The 26097-nt window shown below is 41.0% G+C and overlaps 1 protein-coding gene across 7 annotated transcripts in view; it reads left to right on the plus strand.

Annotated features, from left to right (window-relative positions):
* rbms3 (RNA binding motif single stranded interacting protein 3) overlaps window positions 1–26097 on the plus strand; it is a 1345529-nt gene that overhangs the window by 970725 nt on the left and 348707 nt on the right. For all 7 annotated transcript variants that reach the window (XM_033047243.1, XM_033047268.1, XM_033047258.1 and 4 more), the window contains one exon: window positions 1917–2008. In XM_033047243.1, coding sequence (XP_032903134.1) covers window positions 1917–2008 — 92 coding nt within the window. The remainder of the gene's footprint in view (window positions 1–1916; window positions 2009–26097) is intronic.

Genomic DNA, 26097 nt, shown 5'->3' on the forward strand with positions numbered 1-26097 from the left:
TCAAGGACACCTTACAAAAATTTAGCAGGTAGAGGAAAAACATGTAAGGGGAATGAAATAAATAGTGGAGACATGACTAGTACACAAAGTAAAGACAGAATTCAATACAAAACACAATATGAGGCAATTAATGCACAGATGAAAAGGGAGGGGGACGTGGGGCTAAGGATAGGCAGAGGTGAAGAGATGGGTCTTGAGGCGGGACTGGAAGATGGTGAGGGACACGGAATTGCGGATCAGTTGGGGGAGGGAGTTCCAGAGCCTGGGAGCTGCCCTGGAGAAGGCTCTGTCCCCAAAACTGCGGAGGTTGGACTTGTGGATGGAGAGGAGACCGGCTGATGTGGATCTGAGGGACCGTGAGGGTTGGTAGGGGGAGAGGAGGTCAGTGAGATATGGGGGGGCCAGATGGTGGAGGGCTTTGTAGGTGAGGATCAGGATTTTGTAGTTGATCCGGTGGGAGATGGGAAGCCAGTGAAGTTGTTTGAGGACTGGAGTGATGTGATGCCAGGATTTGGTGTGGGTGATGAGTCGGGCGGCTGCGTTCTGGACCAGTTGGAGTCGGTTGATGTAGGTGGAGCTGATGCCAAGGGGAAGTGAGATGCAGTAGTCCAGTCGGGAGGGGATGAAGGCATGGATAAGTCTTTCAGCAGCGGGAGGTGTGAGAGAGGGTATGAACGTGTACGCCGAGATCCCTCTGCTCTACAACACCTCCCAGACCCCTACCGTTCACTATGAGGGTCCTGCCCTGGTATTACTTAATAAAATGCCATACTTATCTAAATTAAACTCAATTTTTCCAATCCTCAGTTCACTTGCCCAGCTGATCGAGATCCCACTGTGATCCTTGATAAGCATCTTCACTGCCTATAAATACCACATATTTTAGTGTAATCGGCAAACTTACCAATTGTACATTGTCATCCTTAGATGACAAACACCAATAGCCTCCAGTCCAAAACATTAGTTTCCACCACCACCATCCTCTGCTTCCTACCACAAAGCCAATTCTGTATCCAGTTAGCCAGCTCTTTCTGGAAACTATACAATCTAATCCATAATCTGATATATCCAGAATACTGAAGTTAAAGTAATCGTCCTCATGGGTAAAATACACCAGCTAAAGTTTTCATGCCTCATGAATTAATTTATAAATTAAATTTAAAGAATTGTCATAATGTTTCTCATAAATGCCTCTTTTGCATTCAGGCTACTGTAGCCGTGTTTGCATATTCGGCTCGAAGGGCCGAACGGCTTACTCCTGCACCTATTTTCTATGTTTCTATAATTATTTTACAGTATATTTGTATGCATATTGATTATCGACGTGAGATATTAGCTTTGACTATTTTGGACACTTCGCTAATATTCAACTATTGCATTGAATTTAGTACTAATTATAATACAACCATAAAATAATCTGCCATCAATGCAGGCCCTTCTTCCTTCCAATGCTTACATGCAGTGTTTTTCCCAATTGCTCAGTTAATATGCAATGATTGTTTCAAGTCTAACATAATAGGTAAAGAGAAACATTGTTTCTCCGCATAAATGTGCCGCATGGAAATGCATTCTGTTAAAACCATTAAGTTAAAGAACATTGACAGAATAAGGTTGCAGCCAAATGTTTATTGCTAATTCATTAAATCAGGATTTACAACCAATCCTTCATTGTCAATGTGCCTTTGTTTCTGCCCAGCAAACAAAACCTGTTTTTGTTGAGGTTGGTTCCTTAACACAGCTTCAACAATACTTCCAGTTTAATCAGAATATAATTTCAGAATAAGAAAAAATGTTTAATAAAACACATGCTTTCATTTTAATTTGATCCGAGTAGAGCAGAGGGCTCTTTTGTCGCAGTTCACTGTAGCTGGATGCAAAGCACGTACCTGATGTTGATAATGTAACTGTTTTTACAGGCTATGGCTTCGTAGACTTTGACAGCCCAGCAGCTGCACAGAAGGCAGTAGCATCGCTCAAAGCCAGTGGAGTACAGGCACAGATGGCAAAGGTGAGCACTTGTGACAAGGAAAAAATTGTTCTCCTGCATTGCAGTGTTTCTTCGCCAGAACTATACATTATAATAATATCTTTTGGTTGAACGTTTAAATTACCAGTTGACATTAGTGCACTTTCAGAAATCATCTGTCTGACTTGTTAGTGTGGTATGTATATAATTACTTGGTCATTCATCTTTTGGTAGTTACGACTAAACATATTTACAACCAATTGGTCGTATGAAAAATGGCCCAAAATGGTGATTACATTTACAACAAATTTAGTGATGATTTTTAGGTGTTATCAGTCTGTTGCTACCTCGTAAATTTTTAGTTAGAACTTCCGTTTGAATGTTGATCAACATATTTAGTAAGAACCTATATGTTTTCTCTTGTCATAAAGGGCCTGTCCCACTTGGGACCTAATCCGTGAGTTCTGGTGAGTTTGCCCTTGACTCATACTCGCAGCTTGGTCGACACGAGGTCGTAGGAGGTCTTCGTAACTCTCCTTCATGCTCGAGAGTGGTCTCCGCGTACTCGAGGCCTCAGCTAGGTTGCGGCGTTTTTTCAATATGTAAAAGAAATGCCCACGAGTAAAAAATCGATACTTTTTTTACTCGTAGGTTTAGCCGTAGTAGGTCCTAGTAGGTCGGCATGTTAGTCATAGGTCATCAAGGGTAGTCGAAGGTAGTCGTAGATAGTCTTCATCATAATCGAAGGGAGATCGAAGGAGGTCGTCTTCACTCTCCACTATTCGGTGTCCTTTTTTCCCGAAGTTAGTCGAGCTAGTTGAAGCTAGTCGAAGCTGGTCTTCAACATAGTCGAAGGAGGTGGAAGGAGGTCTTCTATATAGTCGAAGGAGGTCTTCTATATAGTCGAAGGAGGTCTTCAACATGTCATTTTTTCAAACTCTTCTAAACTCGCCAATTAGGTTGCCCAAGTGGGACAGCCTCTTAACCTGTATGAGAAATGTATGGAACTTGGTATGAACTTTAAACCAACTTTTGTCACCAAAATGGTGATAATGGCCTCCCTGAAAAAAATTGGGCCTTGATCAGAACTATTGAAAGAACATCATCATCAGATTTTGTATTGTTTTTTCAAAAATTATAGATACAGGAAAATTATGTTCAGAGATCAAAGTGTCCATGCAAATCCTACATCATTACCATACTGCGTTTTTAATTTCTCATTGGTAATTGTATTGGAGAGTAGCGTCCGATTTTTATATCGTTCATGAAATTAACCCTCTAGCCGCTAAATGGATGAGCATGGTTGTCTCCGTACGCATGCGAGCTCACCCACAGAGACCTTCAAAGCTTCTTCACATATCTTCCAAAACAGTCTTTTGATTAATAAGTTCTTTATTGTTGATGAAAACAATAAGGTACATCCAAACTTCTTCCGACTTGTTATTATAATCTCATTGAACTCCAGCTTATTACTTTAAACGTTAGAAAACTCCTCGTGTCTCCGTTACACTCCGCATGGTCGAAGGGTAAACCTTCTCCATGGTCTCTCCAAACTAATCTAAAAACTAAGCTTCTGCGCAGGATACATAGCCCCAAACACGCCCTAAACCACGTCATAATTTCCACCCACAATATAACGCGCAGTCTAAAATTTAAAGGCACATGCCATCATCAATGACATGCAAAACAAGCCAAATGGTCACTACACCTTCTGAGGGGTATTTTATTTACACAGAGTGGTTAATATCTGGAAGTGGAATCAAATTCAATTATTAAATTTAAAGAGCATTTAGGCAGACCCTTAAATACAAATACGCGTGGCATGGAAGAGTAAAGTCCTGATGGGGCAAATGGGATTAGTGTAGATGGCAAATAGCATGGCGTGGATATAGTGGATGGAAGACCCATTGCTCTGCTGAAAATGCCATGGCATTAAGTAGATGTTGACTCAAATAATATTCAGAGATTTCTTGCTGTTGATAGGTATATTTCATTGATGTTCATCAGCTCATGCAACATAATAACATGATCTTACCTACTGGGAACAAAGAAAAGCAGACAGAGTAATGATAAACACTGCAAGCTACCTCTGTCGTATACTTTTAATGTAACCATAAATAAATTACCTCCCCTAACCTTCCTATCTTCCAGGTTCTTGCAGTTATTGTGGTGAGGCACAATATTATCTTAGCATTGATTCTGTGCAGATTAGAGAAAGAATTCATCAAAAATGAGAAAGATAAATTACTACTGAAATATAATTTTCAGTTCAGTAAACTGACCAAGAAACCAAAAGTTTATGGCTGGAAGCAGAAATGTTCATACCAATGCAAAAGGTTAAGTGGATTCACATGTGACCAAAATAAAAGTTCATTTTTTACTTCGTTCATTCATTACTTCAATGAAGAAGTCGTCATTTAAATGGAATAATGAGAAAGAGATCAAAAGCAGAATCCAGTACTGTGTAGAAAACATAATATTCTCACAGTGGCAGCAGTGACATAACTGATAGAGCTGCTGCCTCACAGCACCAGAAATCAAGGTTCAATCCTGAGCTTAGGTGCAGTCTGTGTGGTGTTTGCATATTTACCCTGTAACCGCATAAATTTACTCCAGGGGCTCAAAATTCCTTCCATGTCCTATATCATGACTTTAAAATGCATGGGATTCACAATGACTTGGTCATATGGATTTACAACTGGCTTATTCATAGAAGACAGAGGGTTGTGGTGGGAGGAAGATCCCATGGCTGCAGATCTGTGACCAGTGAAGTTCCACAGGGATCTATGTTGGGACATCTACTGTATGTGATACATATAAATGACTTGGACGTAAATGTGGATGGGTTGGTGAGTTACATCAAAATTGGAGGAGTTTCAGACATTGAGAAATGCTGTCAGAAATACAGCATGATATAGATCAGCTGCAAAATGGGCGGAAAAATGGAAGAGAGTTTAATCCAAGCAAGTGTGAGGTGTTGCACTTTAGGAGTTTGAATGTAAGGGAGGAATATACAGTTAATGGCAAGACCCTTAACAGCATTGATGTGCAGAGTGATCTTGGAGTCGAAGTCCAAGCTCACAGAAGGTAGCAACACTAGATAGGGTGGTAAAGAGGTTGTTTGGTATTCTTGCCTTTATTGCTAGGGGCATTGAGTATAAGAGTCAAGCAGTCCTGATGCATCTCTACAGTATGAGACTTTGGTTTGACCCCCTTCTGGAGTGTTGCCTGTGGTTCTGGTTGCCCCATTACAGGAAGGATGTGGAGGTTTTGGAGGGAGTGCAGAGGAGTTTTACCAGAATGATGCCTGGATTAAATGGTCTCGGCTACAAGGAGAGGTTGGGTAAACTTGGATAGTTTTCCCTGGAACGTCGGAGGTTGGTGGGGGGGGGGGAGGGAAGGACTTGATGGAGACATCAATAGAGAACACATGGTGGCAATGCCCAACACTAGAAGGCATAGCCGTAAAATGAGAAAGTGTGCTGAAGATGTGCAGGACATTTTTTTTACACAGAGACTGGTTGATGGGGGCCTAGATCGCATTGCCAGCTGTTGTGGAGGAAGTGGATACAAAAGTGATCAGCACATGGAAGTGTCGGGAGCAGAGAGATGTGGATCATGCAGATGAGATTAGTTTAATTTAGCGTCATTTTTGGCATGAACATTGTGGGCTGAAGGCCCTGCTCTTGTGCTGTACTCTTCTATATTCTGTGTTATATCCCAAGGACTTGCAGGTTGGTAGGTTAATTGGCGACTATAAATTGCTTAAATTATGTCAGTAAGATACAGGTTCCAGGGAAAGAGGGGTAGTGGTTGTAGTTGATGGGATTATGGGGAGAATAAATAATAGGATTCATGTATTGTAAATGAATTTTTGATGATCATCGTCAGCTTGTTGGTTTGAAGGGCCTGTTTCAATGTTGTATCTCTCTATTTCCTTGACTATGAATGTTGGAAGCATTTTATTTGTGTTTATTTGCAATTTTGATAGCCCTTCAAGAAATATATACAAATTAACTCCAACTTTGAAATTTCATGGTGTAATTTTTGGACTCTAATAATATTATAAAATCAATTATTTCTAAATTTGTCATATGAAGCCTGCATCATTTTCATAGGAGCCTGAATCCAAAAGATACATCAATTGTTTTGAAATCTAGCAACATAACATTGATGGATCCTTTGCAGTACTCATTTATGCATCAATAGTTCTTAGATTTTATAACGATAACATAATTTCCAGAATTATGCTGCTTTTTCAGGCTAAACAGTGGAACACATCATAAGAGTGATTTACAGATAAATTGTTTTAACAAGTCTCTTTGGGTTGCTTCAGCAGTCAGTTCACAACTCAAAAAGCCATGCCTATTCTATGGAGAATTAATTACAAGTTGAAATCAATTTACAAATACAATATAATTGGATGAGTAAACCAAAAGCCTGTGAAAGATGTGTTAAACATTCTTGGTATCTTATGAAAAACCTTGGAGCCTAATCGATGGATAGGCCTTACACTAAACATCACGGTTTATTTATCGGCTGGTCCCTATAATGCAACACCGCCCTAAATAATCAAGATCAATGATGAGACCCAGATCTGATTGGTGATGTCCTTTTCTTAATCTTGAGTGCCAATTCTAAGTGAAAGTAGTTATAGGTGCTATATTGGAGACTTGGCACTCATGTGTTGGTCTATCAAGCTGCAGTGATCCCTGTCTGCATATGCTTCAGAGACAAAGGCAAAGTATCGAAAAGCAAAAAACACAGAGAGGTGCTTCCAATGTTCTCTCCAAAAAGCCCTCTAAATTCCCTGGCAGGATAGGCTAAAAAATGTCAGCATCCTCTCCCAGCCAATATCCTCAGCTTTGAATCTCCGATCACACTCAACCTGCTCTGCATGATTGATACCAGACACCCTAAACAGAGCTCATCAAGGCACGTGGACAGAGAACATGCTACAAAGAATTTCTCAAAATTCCTTAACATCCTCACTAACCTATGACTATCCTGTAAGGGACTGAACATCTTTAGGAATGAAGCCAAGTGAAAAGAGCAGAATAAGTGCACAATGTTCCCAACAAAAAACTCCTATCTGTTCTATCAAGCTGAGGCAGAGTATTTGAATCTAGTGAAGGATTGTTAGAATAGGAATGGAGGTAAGCTTTCATTGACTCCAAGGGATTGCTTCCAAAAAAGAAGATAATTCTAAAACAAACTTCAGCCCTTATACGATTGTTGTCCAAACTTACCCTCTGCCATGATTGTCCAAATATGTCCATGTTTGTACAAAGATGCCCACCACCCAAATTTTTACTCCTGTGATGTACAATTTACTCTCTTCTCTCTTCCTCACATGTTTACTGTACATTAACCAGATTACTGATTTGACTCCCTTACAAAAAGCACATGTGTTGTCACACTTTGATGTCATCTGCTCCCCAACAGGAACTCGATCTGTCAATTAGGCTGTTGGCTGGAAACCCTGTTGCAAGTATTGAAATCTACATTTCCAGGCTCCTTATTTGAAATTCCTGTCTTCCCAAAACAAAATCCCAATCCTCATTTCCTCTAAATTAATATCTGTGTCTTAGTGTCAAATATTGGAATAAATGCAGCCTTGTATCTTAAATGTATATTCAACTGTTTTAATTAAATTAAAGTGCACCCTTTATGTTATGTTATGCATAAGGTAATGGCATGAGAGTTGCAATAGAGCCAAGTGTGTGACTGAAGTGGAAAGGTTGCCCTCTGTCAAAGAAAGACCCTTTCAAATTGTTTCCAATCAAACTATGACCCAAACTTGAGTCTGTAGAGTCGATTGTTCCAGCTTATTTCTGGTTTGCAGGCTAGAAATCCATGTCAATTATGTTTAGATTACGCATCATACTGGGAAGTAGTTGGATCGAAGTGGTTGAGTGTTAGAATAACTTTTGCAGTAATGTTGCTTAGATTGGTTTGCTGAAAATCCAGATATTATGTTTCTCTGTTTCTTTTTTTTAAAGTAATCTTTCTATCTATCACCTTTAAAAAAAACATGCATTATATGTACATAAATTTTGGATTCTTGCAGTGCGCCTACCCCATGGAATGTAAAATTGCAAAATTGCTACTTACTCTTGCTACCATCTGCTTTCAATTGTTTGTGTTATCTGAATAAACAGAAATCTGTTACATACCTTAGGCACAAACAAATCTATTTTTTCAACTCCAAGGCACTTACCTTCTGACTGTTCCTGTGCAGCCTAGTTAGTAGCTGGAAGCTTTCTTTCAGTGCATATTTGACTATTTTTATAATAATAATAATAATATTAATAAATACTTTATTAATCACCTTTTCAGGGGAAATTCATATGTCCTTGCAGCACACTAATAAAAATACAGCATAACATTAAAGAAGCAGTTTAACATAAAAACATAAAAACATCCCCCCACAATGGTTCCCACTGTGGGGGAAGGAACAAAGTCCAGTCCCCATCCTCTTGTCCACCCATGGTCGGGCCTATTGAGGCCTCCACAGTCGCCGCTACGGCGGCCCGATGTTTCAGGCCCTCTCGCTGGGTGATGGTGCTCCGGCGTCGGGAGAACTCTCTCAGCGGCTTGGCGTGCCTGGAACGGCCGCTTCCTTACCGTAGACCGCGACTTCCAAGCCAACAGGCAGCGCTGGACGGAGCTCCACCACTGGCGATCTCAGCGAGAGATCCTAGGCTCCCGATGTTAAAGTCAGCGCCACCGCCCACAGCTGGCCGCTCCACAGACCCGCAGCTCCGCGATGTTCAATCGGCAGGTCCCAGCATACCGGAGTTCCAGCGTGGCGACCCAGGCAAGGCATTGCCCGCTCTGCGATTGCGCTCCAGCGCTGTGCTGCCGCCGAAGCCGAGGTTCTGGCCAGGTCCCCTCAGGAAACTCCTCTCCGGGCCCCGCTGGTAGTCCGCGAGGACAGGTCGAAGGTGTTACCCGGAGGAAGGCAGCCTCTCTAACCAGATAGGGACTTAAAAAGCAGTTTCCCCCTCCCCCCCCCCCCATCCCCCACACATAAGAAGATTAGACCCCCAACTAACACACGTTTAACGTACTAAATATTTTAGAAAAAAAGTGAAACAAACGGACAGCTGCAGGACAGGCAGCCGTACAGGACACCGCCCCCTCTCCCTATATTACTCTGATATGCAATGCCCTTACCCTCTAATGGAAGTAGTTTCTGAATGACTAGTGGTGGGGGGAAGAATGGGAAGAGGAATCATGTGCCTATTCAAAGTACCTATACCTCACCAAGATTTCAAACCAAAAGGGACCACATTATGTTGATTACTAAATTTATAATTATTTACAAAATTCTGTACACTATATCCGATATAGTAAACAGAAGACGTCTATTCCCCCCCCTCCTTTAAAGAGAAGGGTAGAGTCATATCATTCATAAATATCTTCCTTTCACCAAAAGCACATCAGGGTTCCTAAACAGCCATGGGCTTCACTTGTTGATGAATGCAGGATAAATGTTCAGTTTCACTCTGCTAGCGCAAGAAGTGATCATATTGACACTTTTCTAAACCTTTGGCTAATTCTGGATGCTCGTATGAGATAACAGGGCATCATGTTGTGCTACATGTCTGAGTTTGATGTTGCTCTTGGCAGAGTATGTCCTCATCTCTGCTTCCCACCGACAGCACAGCAGCAACAAATTGTTCACTTGTTTCATATTCTGAGGCTAATCAATTGCGCACTCAATTCACTTGTTCATTCGGATGTTGCTCTCTGGGGATTCATTACACCATTTGAATGCACCCAAAGTCACAATATTGATTTTTCATACCTTACTGCAGGTATTAGAATTTTTCGCACAGTTTGTGAGTTAAAGAGTATGATATAATGTGTCTGTTGTGATTTACCCGAGCAAAGCACATTTGTCCTCTGATCCCGCTTCAGCTCATTACACAATTGTTTGATGGATTTGATGGATATTTTTTAGCCAGAACCGACATTGACTACGTGATTTTTCTGAGACAGTATAAAGTTACATTTATGTGTAGGAAGCAACTACAGATGCTGGTTTAAACCGAAGATAGACACATAAAGCTGGCGTAACTCAGTTGGTCAGACAGCATCTCTGGCGAAAAGGAATAGGTGACATTTTGGGTCGAGACTCTTCTTCAGACTGAGACTTTGTGTCGAGACTCTTTTTCAGAAACGTCACCTATTCCTTTTCTCCAGAGATGCTGTCTAACCCGCTGAGTTACTCCAGCTTTTTGTGTCTATCTAAGGTTACACTTATATGGGTCTTCCCCAGTTTAAGAACAGCTGGTTTATGTGCAGTCCACACATATGAACGTATTTTGGAGACTGGTTGGAAGGATTTGCCAGCTGCTGTGGATCTGATGACATTGCCTGCTGCATGGAATTGTGGATTGGTTCGCTGCCATCTTTCTGAATTGTAAGCTGTTTGATTTATAAACATTGCTCAGGAAAAGAACCCTACCATAACTGGGGAGAACCTGAACATTTGAGGTGGAAGAGGCAGTAGAAATGCTAGCTTCAATTAAATGGAAGAGAAAATTGCAGAGCCGTGACCTTCCAAACAACTATAGATTCAGGACAATGCCTGTGAACTAAAACATGCACGGTGGAATGGGAAGATATGTGGCATATCAAATTGCATTCTCAGAAATGTGATGTATTGCATTTTATTAGAAAGAATAATAAATTAAATAAATATATACCAAAATGAGTACAAAATGTTGGTGGACACATCTCATGGGCCTGATCAGATATATACAAGAACACTGGGAACCTAGAGAGGAAATTGGAGGTGCCCTGGCTGAGATTTATAAGTCATCATTAAATACGGGCGAGGCACCAGATGACTAGAGGGTGGCAAATGTTGTGCATTAGAGAATGGCCTTTAAGAAGGGCTGCAAGGAAAATCCTGGGAACTACAGGCAAGTGAATCTTAATATCTATAGTCAGAAAGTTACTGGAGAGTATTCTGAAGGATAAGATATAAATGCATTGAGATGGACAGGGGCTAATTAGGCAGAGTCAACATGATTTTGTACGTGGGCGATGGTTTCTCACGCATCTGATTGAAACTTTTGGAGATCTGAGAAAAAAGATTGATGAGGGCAGAGCAGTATATATGGATTTCAGTAAAGCATTTGACAAGGTTCTGCATGGTAGACTGCTCTGAAAGGTTAGATCGCATGGGCAAGGAGAGAGAACCGACTGGATAGAAAATTGGCTTCACTGAAAGAAGCAGAGGGTGATGGTGGAAGGTAGTTTTTCAGACTGGAGGCCTGTTACAGGTTGTGTGTCTCAGGGTTTGGTGCGGGGTGCATAGCTGTTTGTCATCTATATCAATGATTTGGATAAGAACATCCACAAAGCATGGTAGGTATATGGAACGAGCTGCCGGAAGAGGTAGTTGATGCACATACTATCACAGCGTTTAAGAAATATTTGGACAGGTACATGGATAGGGCAGGTGTGAATGGATATGGATCAAATGCAGGCAGGTGGGACTAGTATAGATCGGGCATGTTGGTCACCATGGACAGGTTGGGCAAAAGTGCCTGTTTCCATGCTATATGACTATGTCTCTAGGTCCTGGAGGATCTTTATGTAACACTAGTTTGGTCATGACAGGAGTGTTGTAACTAATTCTGAGAGCCACATTTTAAGAAAGATTTGAAGGCTTAGGAGAGGATTCAGAAGAGATGTACCAAAGGGCAGAAGATCTTCAATTATGTAGATGGACTAGGGAAGCTGAGTTTGTTCTTCTTGGAACAGAGGAAGTGATGAGATCTAACCATGAGTGATGTGGACAGAATAGATAGAGGGAAACTTTCCTATTGATGGAAGGGTCAAGAACGAGGGAATATCAGATAAAGTTGATTGTCAGAAGAATCAGGTGAGATTATCTGGAAAAGCATTTGCACAGTGTTTACAATTTGAGAAATGCTGACTGTTATTAAGAAAACAACAGTAGAATTGTAGAATTCATTACAGTGCTGACAAATGTTTGAAAGGAACTATGTCTGTTTAAGACAGTGGAAATGGGATGGGATAATGAAACAAGCTGGATTGAACTTCCATAAATCTAATGCAGACTTTCCAGGTGGGTCATCTTCCATGCTTTAACCTTTCTATGATGTTCTGATTTTATTTTAAGGTATAATAATAAATTCCAATTAAAGAACATCCAAATCTTGCAATATTCTTGGCAGAGATTCTCAGTCACCCTGGGAATATATTCTACAGTACTGTCTGAAATTATGCACTGGTTCCTTTTTACAAATGACAAAAGCAGCAGGCAGTTGCAATAGTTGTTTGAAAACTGCAGAGGCATTTTAAGCCTTATCCCTTTCATTGAAATAAATGTTTAAATTAACCATGCTGTTCAAGAAGATGTATCAATATTGTTTGATTTTCACCAGTACTCCACCATGTTTTGGATTTACACATTTGTCCACCAGTTAACGTTATGAATTGACAAAATAAATGCAATCTTCTCTCATTTAGCAATACTCAAAGCTATTGGTAGCTGTTAATGAACCAAAGCTTCTACCACCAGTAAGAATAAGGGCAGCTTGGATACACCTGCAGGCCCCCCACCAAGTCATAAACCATCCTGACCAAAGCTTTGTACTCCATTCCTACAATACTATGAGCTGCCATCAGCTGAAGGCTTTTGGCATTTGGAAAATGTGGCTCATAGCCATTTTTCCATTGAGAACCTGGAATGGGCAGCAATATCTGCCAACAACGTCTGTATTCTGAAAAATCAAAACACAAATTGACTAGCATAAGTTCATAGTGATAGGAGCAGCATTAGGCCATTCGGCCCATCAAGTTTATTCCGCCGTTCAATCATGGCAGATCTATCTTTCCTTCTCAACCCCATTCTCCTGCTTTCTCGCCATAACCCCCTACACCCATACTAATCAATAATCAATCAATCTCTGCCTTAAAAATATCCATAGCCTTCTGCAGCAAAGAATTCCACCTTCCGACTAAAGAAATTCCTCCTCGGCTTCTCCCTAAAGTTACGTCCTTTTATTCTGAGGCTAAGGGCTGTGGTCCTAGACTCTCCCACTAGTGGAAACATCTCTCTACATCCACTCTATCCAGGCCTTTCACTATTCGGAACATTTCAATGAAGGATCCTCTCATCCTTCTAAACTCCAGTAAGTACAAGCCCAGTGCATACAAATGCTCATTATAAGACTGGAGGTTGCGATTAGGATTTATTTCTGTAGAATCACTGTGAAACTATAAATTTCAATTGTAGATAAGCTCTGCGTCATTTGGGAATCATGGCACTTTATCAAGGTCTGGAGGTTTTCGCAATGATAACTGCAGCTGGATGTTGGAATGAATAACATCCTGTGGTCACCTGCTGGTGTGCATCATCCCCAGGGTATTCATTCAGAAATCCAACATTTTCTGCACGCCAGTTGATCTTGCTACTGTTGCTGCAGCTAATTGCCCTTTCTAGGTTTGAATCATATTTATTAACGTTAGAGCTGAAAAGCAATAACATTAATGTACAAGGCTACACGTTGTTGGTGGTAATGAACTATGGTGTATGAATTTGTGAGGGATTTACATATACAAGTGGTTATAGTTGCATTTGATACATACCTTCCATGCTATCTAAACCACTGTTCTTTACAAACATTATTGCATGGTCTTATAACTAATCTTTTTTCCTGGAATTTTGCTCTTACGAAGAATACTCCCAATGAAATGGAACAAGTTAGAAGCCAAATTCAGGAATACAGCTGACATATTGGATGAGTGGCAGAAATGTTCTCGGTTTTGACTATTCTCTATCCGTGTACCTCCACCTACACCGTGCTTATCGGCAAATCACATTGATATGATTGGAGTCAGCATTTGTAAAATGCATAGTTTGCTATTTCCTCCATTCAGTAAGGGAGTACTTTAAAACACAACAAATTGTAATACCAAGCTTGTGTTCTAATGTGATGCCACCACCACACACACCTTCCCTCCCTGACATCATTCCAAATGTACTCTTCCCTCAATGACTCACTGGTTTACTTTTCCTTTTCAATCGTACCCATTCTCCTTTTCATGGCATTTTCCTATGCAAACACATGAGATGTGAACCTGTCCTTTCATCTCATCTTTTTCAGCTGTCCAGGGATCCACACTTTACAGGTGAAGCAGTAGTTTCCTTGTAGCTCTTACAACTCTGTAGACTTAGTAAGTCTGAAGAAGCGTCCCAACCCGAAACATCACCTATCCATGTTCTCCAAAGAAACTGCATGACCTGCCGAATTACTCTAGCATTTTGTGTCTTTTTTTTGTAAACTAGCATCTGCAGTTCCTTGTGTCCCTATCTTAGTAAACTGCTCTCCGTGTTCATGGTCAACTCTCCTCTGCAACAAGGAAAGCAAACACAGATTTGAGACCAATTTGTAGACACATATTTAGCAGGTCTGCAAGGGTAACCTTGAGCTTTCCATTTGCTTATAGTTTAATTTTTTCATCTGACTCCCATTTTGACCTCTTACACCTTTCCAACAAAGGTCAACATAAACTCAGGGAAAAGCACCTCATCATTTGATATAGCACAATACTGTCTTGAAGGCTCACATTAAATTGAACTTTCAAATAATGTATCTCACATTTCCATCATTCATTTTATTCTTTCTCCCTTCTTGTATTTCAGATTTCGTTCATTTTCCCCTCCAGACACATCTTTCCATTCTCATTCAACACCATCACCACATGACTATCCCCACACCAATACCTCTCCACCCTTTTCTCTATTTTAATTCATAACCTATTCATTTCTAATTCTCCCAGTTCAATTGAAAATTTAATTTTGTCTCCATCCTTCCACATATCTTGCTTGACCTGTTGAGCATTTCCAGCATTTCCTAATTTGACATCTGCATAGAGTATGCATTCTCATTCAATTTAATACAAGTATCCTTGCGAAAAGAGGAAAAGTAATATTCACATTTAATTGCAATATTATATTTGATTATATACAAAGCAAGTTATTTTAAAAATTAACAGCCAAATTCCGAAGGTGTTTGCAAAGAAAGTTTGCTACATATATTTATGCACACCTACAAAGCAAGATAATGTTACAAAATATTCATAACTAATAAATAAATATTAGACTCCAGAGGGCTATGGAATCCAGTCACTAAATACTATTCAACTTTTTTATGATTCCCTTCCTTGAATCATATCAAAAGACACTGAAAGAACTGCTTTATCAAAAGTCTAATCTCAACCATTGCACATACTAAAAGTTAGGAAGGACTCATGGGTAGGAATTCTTGAATGCATTTTAATATGAAACCCAGAGTAGGGAAATCAAGAACCAGAGGACATAGGTTTAAGGTGAGGGAGGGAATATTTTAATAGGAACCTGAAGGATAACTTTTTTAGGTATTCGGTAGGTATTCGGTAGGTATTTGGAATGAGCTGCCAGAGGAGGTAGTTGCGGCAGATACTATAACAAAGTCAAAGTCAAAAGTCATTTTATTCGTCACATGCACATTTCATGCAGTGAAATGAATTTGCCAGCAGCGATACACTTAAAAGAACACCCAATACTCTATCCAGGCCTTTCACTATTCGGAACATTTCAATGAAGGATCCTCTCATCCTTCTAAACTCCAGTAAGTACAAGCCCAGTGCATACAAATGCTCATCATAAGACTGGAGGTTGCGATTAGGATTTATTTCTGTAGAATCACTGTGAAACTATAAATTTAACACAAACATCCACCACAGCATTCTTCACTGTGGTGGAAGGCAACAAAGTTCAGCCAGTCCTCCTCCCTTGTTCACCTGTGGTCGGGGCCATAGACCCCCCCCCCGTAGTCGCCGCTACAGACGGCCCTCGATGTACAGTCCCTCTCATCGGGACGATCAAAACTCTGACGTCGGGACAGTGAAACACATTCCGCGGCTTGGAGGACCTGAATCGTCAGTTTCCTACCAGAGTCCGCGGCTTCAGGATGTTATAGGCTGCAGGCCGGCGGTCGGAGCTCTTCTCCGGCGATCCCTAGCGAGGGATCCCGGGCTCCGCATGGTAAGTCCATGCCACGCCGGCGGTTAGAAGCTCCGCAGACCACAGCCCCACGATGCCAATGACACCAGGCCAGCATTTGGACCACTCCTCTCTGGCGACTCCCGGCAAGGGTTCGCAGCTCCGTGATGGAAAGTGCACGCTGTGCCTGCTGCCGATGCTCCGGGCCCGACTCCAGGAAAGGTCGCTCCAATCCATGATAGGCCACGAGGGAGACGACATGGAAAAAGTCGCCTCTCCATGGAGGAGGCGGCCAAAAGCGGTTTCCCCCTTTCCCCTCCCCCCCCCCCCATCCCCCACATAAGACATACCGAGAGACACCCAAACTGAAACCCCAAAATAACGAAATAACGAACACGCTGCTGGCAGGGCAGCTGTCTCGCAGCAGCCCCACCGACCTATAAACATTGTTTATAAAATATTTGAACAGGTACATATGGGTCAAAGGCAGGCAGCTAGGACTAGTGTAGATGGGGCATGTTGGTCGGCGTGGGCAAGTTGGGCCAAAGGGCCTATTTCCATGCTGTATGATTCTAGTGCTGCACGGATTTCATTTTGGCATCTCCTTCCAAAAGCCATAATATTATGGATTAATGGAGGAAGACAAGGAGGTTGTAGGTAAAAGAAGTAAAAAGGGATGGCTTGATTGGGAGAATGGATGATTGGACATAGAATTTCATAGGAGTTTGATATGTGGGGACGATTTGGAGTCGAAGTGTATTAAATTGACTCGGATTGCGGCATTGAATTGGTTGTTAAAATCAGCGATCTGCGAGCTGGTGGGAAAAAGCATTGGTATCTGAAGGTAGATAGCAATCTGTGCTTGTTGTTCATTCAAATGTGATTAAGGGTCTGGGGAAGAAGGGGTTGTCAAAACCAGGTTATACTTTGGAGTCATACAGATGGAAAATTAGGGCTCGGGATCAATGGAGATCAGGCCAACGGATAGTCATACACTGGATTGGAAACACTTCGAACAAATGCAGCAATATGAAGGAGGTAGATGAGACAAAACACTGAGAAAACTCCTTTATAGATTTCCTGCTTGGAATATGATGAATGCTTCGGATACACTCCTGGTTTGGTAAATTGGTCCCTTTTTCTAACACTGAAAAAAAGCAACAACTGTCCTCCTTCAAATGTTGTGGCCTGCATTATTTTCCATTATACATGCTTGGCACTCTCCATGCTCTTGCGCTCAGGGAACCCAGAATGAATTTCCAGACTTGCACCATATCTTCATTTATTTCAATAGCGCTGCTTATGGAATCTGCAATGAGAGAGAATTTCAAAAATTTGAATCAACATGACATTGTTGTCAATGTTAAATACTGTAAATCTCAAAAAAGTTTAAAATTTGGAATACATCAGATATTTCACCCCCTGTGTGAGTAACTGGTTACATTCAGTGCCATAAAGGAAATAATAATGGGACATAAAAATTGGCAATATGTACTCCACCCTCTGAAGCAAAAATCTATTTATATAGTGGGCGTAAAACATGGCAGTATCTGTTGAACACGTAGCTTGTGAAGCAGTCGTGTCCTTTGCTTGCAGAGGGGAAATGAGAGTCACTTCCCTTGATATCAAGGCAGTATTTGATTTGATTGAGTTTGGCTTCAAAGAGCACTCGGACACTGGAGTCAATGGGAATGGGAGGCAGGGGAGTGGGAACTCTTCGCTAGTTGGAATCATGCCTTGCACAAAGGAAAATTGATCTCTAACCACCAGTGGCGGTAAACGATCAAACATCTGAACCACAGGACATCTCTTCAGGAGTGCTTCAGGATAGTGTCCAAGGCGCAACCATGTTCAACTACTTCAACAATTATCTTCCTTCAGTTGCAAGATTGGAAGCAAGGGTGTTTGCTGACTGCACAATGTTCAGCAATATTTGCAGCTCCTCAGATAATGAAGCAGTCCATAATCAAATGTAGTAGAATGTGGACTATATGCAGGCCTGGACTGATAGATGGCAAGTAACATACACACCACACAAGTGGCAGGTCATAATAATATCCAACAGGAGAAAATCTGGGATGGGTGACGTTTCGAGTCAGAACCTTTCTTCAGACTGACACAACCTGAAACGTCCCCAATTTTTTTTTTCAGAGATGTTGCCTGACTTGCTGAGATGTTGCCTGACTTTGTGTCTATCTTCGGTATATACCAACATCTGCATTTCCTTTCTACACAAGAGAAAATCTAGCTCTTGCTCCTTGACATTCATTGACATTATCATTACGGAAGTTCCCACTATCATTATTATTCAAGGTATTATTCCTAACCAAAAACTGAACTGGAGAGCCATATAAACAATGTGATTACAGGTCAGATTGGAATCTTGCAGCAAGCAACTCGCCTCCTAACTTACCAAAATCTGTCCACCATCTGCATGACCCAAGTCAGTAGTGGAAATGAAATACTCATGAAGCCTGACATCATATAAGATTTAACCTCCCGCTTGATAGGCAACCCTTCCACAACCATTCACTCACTGCAGCACCGCACAGTAGCAAGAGTTTGTATTATGTACAAGATGCACCACAGCCACTCACCAAGACTCTTTAGAAAGCACCTTCCAAATCTATGATCTTGACCGGATAGAAAAACAGGGGATGTAAAAGTATGGGACACTGCCACCAGGAGGTTGTCCTCAAAGCCACATACCATCCTGACTTGGAATCATATCGCTATTCCTTCACTGTTGCATGAACAAAATCCTGGAATGCCCCCCTGAACAGAATTGTGGTTACAGTAACACCTCAAGGACTGCAGCAGTTCAAGAAGGCAGCGAACAACCACTTTCTCGAGGTGCAAATAAATTCTGATACATATTTATTTTCACATGTTTAAAATCCTCAGTGGAAATAAGGACTTGGGATACTGGAAAGCAAATAATGCTCTATTATATAGAAACTGCCAATGGATTTAAAAAAAATTGATTACACAATGGGATAGAGTTTGTGAGTGCAATTTAAAATGCTACATAAGGATGGAGATGATCTGTACTTGACCACTATTAACCCTGAATATTTGTGAATAATATTAGGTGTATTAAGTTAATATTACACATAGGCCTGCACTGTTGGAGGATTGAACACAGGTAATAGAGCATATAGATTGTATTGTGTATTTGATTACATTGAATAGGACTGTTGTTTAACTTGCACACAGAAAATTCATCAGGAATTGAACATTGATGTATTTGCACACAAATAATAGATTATTTGGATTGTACTGTTGGTGTATTTGAATTTGGCGAATAGAGCATATGGGTTAAACTGAACACATCATTTTTGAAATCAATTTATTCATGGTATAAGGACATCGCTGGAAATGCTGGCCTTTACTGCTAATTGTCTTTGAACTGAGGAGGCAATTAAAAGTCAACTCTCTGTGTAGGCCTGGGATCAAGTATAGGCTAAAGTGGATGAGCATGTCAGATATTTGTTCCTGAAGAACATTACTGAACCAGAGATGTTCTTCAAACAATCTGTCAGTTTCATGGTCATCTGTATTGAAAGTAGCTTTTTCTTTACAAAAAAACTAGATTTATTTAAATACTTGAATTTAAATTCCCCTACTACCTCTTCCAACTCATATCTCTGGATCCTGACTGCCAGTCCTGAAATGTAACCATTTTGATAAGGTCCCTAAGTTGGTGTGTTTGAACACAACAAATACAGCGCATGGATTGGACTGTTAGATTTCTTGAACAAAACTAGTATAGTTGTTCATTCAGTTATAAATAATTAATAAAGCACATGTAACCAGTAATAGGAATTATTCTTTCTACTCTTCTCAGGCAGTCCTTGGGATAAAGGGCGCCTGGTTTCCCTTCTGGTTTTCAAGTAATTGGTGGAAGCAATATGGGAAGTGCAGCTGTTAATTTGTGAGGGTGTGTGCTCCTTCTGTCATTGCACAGGTCTTCAGTGTGCTCCCTATGCATGTATTTGAAATTCCCAGAAGCAAGTTAAGAGTGGAGGATCTCTGCATAATAAAAAAACCCATGGACATTTCTGAGTGGAAGCTAAACTTTATTTGGTAAACTAAATGGGAGCATCTCTTTGCCCTTGATGAGTGAGTGGTCAGTTTTGTAATCTGCACTGTGATAAGTTTGAGTGTGGACAACACATGGCAGATCTTTTCTTCTAGAGATGAGTAGATCGAGTTGGAGCCAGTAACCAGAACGGGATTGATGCCATGACACCTTGTGGCAGTGCTTGCCCTGGAAAAAAGGTGTTTGTGATGCAAAGTTCATTTGATGTACATAATTCCACCAATCATTGTCCATTCTCATTCATCTTTCCAACACCACATTGGCCAAGGCAATTTGGCCATGATTCTCTATTTGCACCCACAAAAGCAGTGAAATCATCGAGAAGGAATATCTTCAAAGCATACATCTTGAGCACTAACTGGACAGCAGTGAAGTTTGGATGACTTACCTACTTTACGAATGAAAAGTGAATAATTTTCATGTCCGCTGTCTTTGTCTCATCCTGGGAGTTTCTGGTCAAGACAAAATCATCAGTGATTCTGTCCTCTCCCTGACCAACATGCCTAGTATTCCCATGATTCTCAAGGAGAAGCATCTCCACTGGCTTGGACATGTTCACAGGATGGAAAATGGATGCATCCCTCAAAGATGTGCTGTATGGGAGGTCTTTAATGCACAGGTCAAGAGGAAGATGAAAGCTTTGCTGCAAGGATACGATTAAAAGAGATATGAAAATGTTTAATATTGGCACTGACAGCTAGGAAGTGGCTGCTGAGGACTGGGGGAGGTGAAGAAAGGACCTCCAGGCAGGTATGAAGCACCACAACAGTATATGGTTCATGACCCTGAAGGCCAGGTGGCAACGACACAAAATAAACAGTGGCAACAGCGATAAACTCCCCAATCCAACAGCCAGAGACAAATTTTACTAATGGAAGCTGTGGGAGGATCTGCTTGTCAAGAATAGGCCTAGTCAACCACTGCAGGAAATGCAACCACAGATGAAACATTACCCTCTCCAAACAGGACAACATCAAACCGCACCATCATCTTAAGCAGATGAACGAATGCTAACCAAATGGGTGCTGAATTTCATGCTAATCAACATGTTCTAAAGAAAGTGACATTGGGAAATTTTACTTAAGAAAAAAATATTAGCTTTGATTTTATTTTTATGTCATGTGCCTTTTACTGAGGAGTGGCTTCTGTCTGGCCACTTTACCATAAAGTCCCAATTGCTGGAGTGCTGCATATATAGTTGTCCTTCTGGAAGGTTCTCCCATCTCCACAGAGGAGCTGGACCTCTGTCAGAGTGACCATTGATCGGGTTCTTGGTCTCCTCCCTGACCAAGGCCCTTCTTCCCTGATTGCTCAGTTTGGCCGGGTGGCCAGCTCTATGAAGAGACCTGGTGGGGTTCCAAAGTTATTCCATTTAAGAATGACGGAGGCCACTGTGCTCTTCGGGACCTGCAATGCTGCAGAAATTGTTTCATACCCTTCCCCAGATCTGTGTCTTGACACAATCCTGAATCGGAGGTCTATGGATAATTTTGAGTGTCATAGCAAAGGGTCTGAATACTTATGTAAATGTGATATTTCAGTTATTTCTTTTTAATTACTTTGCAAAAATGTCTAAACACCTGTTTTCGCTTCTTCATTCTGGGGTATTGTGTGTAGATTGATGATAAAAAAAAGTGAATTTAGTCCATTTTAAAATAAGGCTGTAACGTAACGTAACGTGGAAAAAGTGAAGGGGTCTGAATACTTTCTGAATGCATTGTATATTTAAACATAACTAATACTGCAGTTAAAATTAATTCTTGGAATATTTTAACACAATTAATAGTGTTTATGAATTACAAATGTTGTATTTGGACATGACAAAGATGACATGATTGTGCTGAAACGCAACCAATAGACCATCTAGAATTTATTGCTGGGATATTTGTCCGTAGTGTAGCAGGGCGTATAAATTGATGTGTTACATTTTTTGAACGAAACAAATATATTAATTGGATTGGAGTTTTGTATGAGTTTGAACATCAAAAAGAGGATATGGATTGTAATCCTAGTGTACTTAGATGCAGATAATGCAAAATGTTAGTAAAATCTGCATGAATCATTTGGAATGTAATTAATCGTACATATGGATAGGAACTGATGGAGTATTTCTAACACAGCTATTACGTATAAAAAGCAATTCTACATTGCGAGTGGGTCTAGTGTGGATGGGGCATCTTGATCAGCATGAGCAAGTTGGGCCAAATGGCCTGTTTCCATGCTATATCACTATGACTCTATATGTGTAGTGACTATGGATTTTAAAAACAAAAGTGATATTTGTCAAAGGAGGAACTAATACTGTATTTAAACATGATTACTTTTATGTATAGACAGGTACGGTTAAGCACAATTTACATTTCATATATGGAGATGGACATTCAGTGTATTTGATAAAATTAATACTTCAAATTATTAAATTGTGGGTGTGAATGAAGAAATTTAAAGCTTTGCATAGATAAACAATGCATTTAAGAAGTAATTATTGCAAGTAGAGTGGGGCATTCAATGCATTTGAATAAAACTGGAAATGGAAAGGAACATTCAGAGAACAATTTATGCTACAGATGGAAATGGACATAATTTATGCTGCTTATGGAGACAGACTATTGGTATTTTGAACGGTTAATGTCACATAAGGAAAGAATTGTTGGTGTACTTAAACATAATTAATGCTACATATGGAGAGGGGCTGCTAATGTGCTTAAACATAACTCACGCTACATATGGCTCATGGCTATTCATTTATTTGAATTCAATTAATGTTACAGATGAAGAGGGCCTGTCATCCTTTGCTAAATATGGTTCTTGTTGATATATTCAAACACAATTAAGGCTTCAAAATAGCTTGTACTTGAACACAATTAATGCGACACATGGCAGAATCTCTGACGCATTTAAATGCATTTCAGATCTATTAGACTGGCATATAGTGGCCATGTTCCATTAATCATTAAGCAGTGAAAAGTAACTTGATGAACGAACTCTCTTGATATAAACACCTTTTTCACACCAGAAAAACTATGCTTAGCTGTGTTTCCTGCTCTTGTAGCACATACGTTGTTTCTACTTCTTAGCAATTTCAATTAATTTCTTGTTGTTTTTTAAGAACTATGATCTCTCAGACCAGATTCAGATTCAGATTCAGATTCAATCTTTATTGTCATTGTGCAGTGTACATTACAGAGACAACGAAATGCAGTTAGCATCTCACCCAGAAGAACGAACATAGAATAATGAGCAGTAATATATATATATATGTATTACTCAATCTCTCATGTAGACGACATGAATGTCATGAATCTAATTCAGGAATAAGCCAACTGTATGAAATTTGATATGAATATTGAAAATAACAAATAACAGTATATATCAAAAATCTGTCATCCATTTTTTTCTCAAAAATTGTGCCAAGTTGTAAAAGTATTTATATATTTATGAAGCAGCTCCTACTTTTTACCATATATGTAATTGAGGTATGTTTCTTTGTAAAATTCTAGCTGAGGGAAGAATGGGCCATCTTATGTCTAGTACTTTGTATTGTATTGTATTGTATTCAAATTTATTGTCATTGTCTCAGTTAGAGACAACGAAATGAATTTCCCTTACAGGCAGTATCATAAAAATAAAAATAAATAAATAATAATAATAAATAATAAAACATATTAAAAATAAAATAGAATTTAAAAAAAAGCACAAACACTGAAAGTCCACGACACAACATAACACAGTGGCACCAAGGTGAGGAAGGCACCATAGTCCAGCCAGCCTCCCCTCCGTTCTTCCCAGATTTTCACTCGTGGTCGAGGCCTTCCTAGCACCCGCAGTCGCCGCCCCGGGCGGCCCGATGTTCAGGCCCTCACGCCGGGCTGGTGGAATGCCGATGCCGAACCCCGACGGTGAACATCCTCCTCCTCAGCGGCCCGGACCTCCTGATCAGCCGCCTCCCGCAGCCGGAGTCCGCAGCTCCCGAGTCCGCAGGCCGAGCCGGGCGGAGTCGCAGGACCCCGCGTTGTTGATCAGCGCCGCCCGCGTTGGGAGCTCCGCAAACCGCAGCTCCATGATGTCGGTGCAGCAGGTCCAGCACTCCGGGCTCCAGACGGCGATCCCCGGTAAGGCATCGCCAGCCTCGCGATGTATCAGCGCTGTCCCGCCGCTGCTGGAGCTCTGGTCGCAGGAAAGTCCACGCCAATCCAGTAGGTAGGCCGCTGGTGGTGGGGGGGGCGAGGACGCGACTCGAATAAAAGTTGCGTCTTCACCAGGAAGCGGCTGAAGGACGGTATCCCCCGCACCGTGCCCTCTTCCCCCACATCAAAACACAAAAAAAACACAAAAAAACACACTTTTACATAACTAAATAAACAAAAAAACAAAAAGATACCGGGCTGTAGGTGGAGGCAGCTGACGCCAGCGCCACCGGAAGTACAATTAAGAAGGAAAAGGTTGCTTCAGTTGGGAAAGTATAAGCACTGTATTCTTCTTTAAAGCGTAGATATTTCCAGCAGTAATGACCGTGCAAGACTTTTATTACAATTTTGTAAGTCTCTAAGATGTCTTCCCATTCTTCTAAACGTTGGAGAGTAAATTACCAGACCGCTTAATCTCTCCTGATACGTTTCATCTTTGGAGTCAGTCTAATGAATTTTACATTGAAGATTCAGTAAAAATTTACAAACCTAAAAAGCTTCCCCTGACCTCTTCTCCATCTTTTCCACTTCCAGACTGAACCAGATATCCCATTGCTCTTGATCTCACTCAAACCGAGGCAACTCTCCATCCAACAATGCAGATACACTGTAAATTGCTGTCTGGAGATCAGGAGAACAAACTCCATGCCATGCTGTGACTTTAACATTGTTCCACCCAGCTTTCAAATTCACTTGAACTATCTCTGATATCTCCCTCCCCTTTCTCTGTCTCCATCACAAGGGACAGACTATTAACTCATGTCTACCAACCCATTGGCAAACCCACTGACCCAATGGTCATCTGGACTATACTTTCTTCTGTCCTGCCTCTTTCAAAGATGCTATCCTCTCCTCTCAATTTATTTGTCTCCACCACATCTCCACCACGTTTCCTTCCAAGGACTTTTGAGATGGTTTCCCCTCCTGGTGTCATAGATGGATCAATCACCCACACCTCATCTGTTTCTCATAGTTCTGCTCTCCCCCTCCCCCAGATGGAGAAAGAAAGAGTTCTCCTGGTTGTTCCCTTTCATCCCACCATCCTCTGCATCCAACACATCATTCTCCGACATTTCCACCACCTTCAACGTGATTCCACCACCAGTCATATCTTTCAAACCCTGTCCCTTTCTGCCTTCTGCAGAAACTGCTCTCTCACCAACTTCTTGATTCACTCATCCATTCCCACCCAAACCCTTCCCACCCCCTCCCCAGGAACCTTCACCTGCAACCACAGAAGAGTTACATCTTGTCCTGATACCTCCTTCCTCACACCCATCAAGGTCCTACTGCAGTCAATGTTCCCGATGTGGCCTCCTTTACATCGGCGAGACCAAGCATAGTCTTGGCGACCATTTTGCCGAACACTTGCGCTTGGCCCATCTAGGCCCACTGGTTCCCCAGGTTGCTGACCATTATAACTTGCCTTCCTATTCCAACATTGACCTTTCTGTCTTCCATTGCCAGAGTGAGGTCATGTACAAACCAGAGGCACAACACTTCATATTCCACTTAACAAACACCTAAAACTCCATATTTGGGTGATCTATCTATAAACTCTCGCCCCTATTTTTATTTATTAATTTTAAAAAATATTCTGTATTCACTCTCTTCCCTATGTCCCACCTGGATTTGTACCCATTTCTCATCTTTCCTCCTCCCCTTCCACCTGTATTCCTTACCTTGTCTTCAATTGTTGCAGTATCTAACACTTTTTATCTTTTCACTTCTTGCCTTTGTTCAAGCATCTGCCTATCACCCTTCACCTTTATCCACCTTTCACTTACTAGGCATTGTCCTACCCCAC

Source organism: Amblyraja radiata, chromosome 2, assembly GCF_010909765.2.
Source record: "Amblyraja radiata isolate CabotCenter1 chromosome 2, sAmbRad1.1.pri, whole genome shotgun sequence".
Taxonomy (NCBI): domain Eukaryota; kingdom Metazoa; phylum Chordata; class Chondrichthyes; order Rajiformes; family Rajidae; genus Amblyraja; species Amblyraja radiata.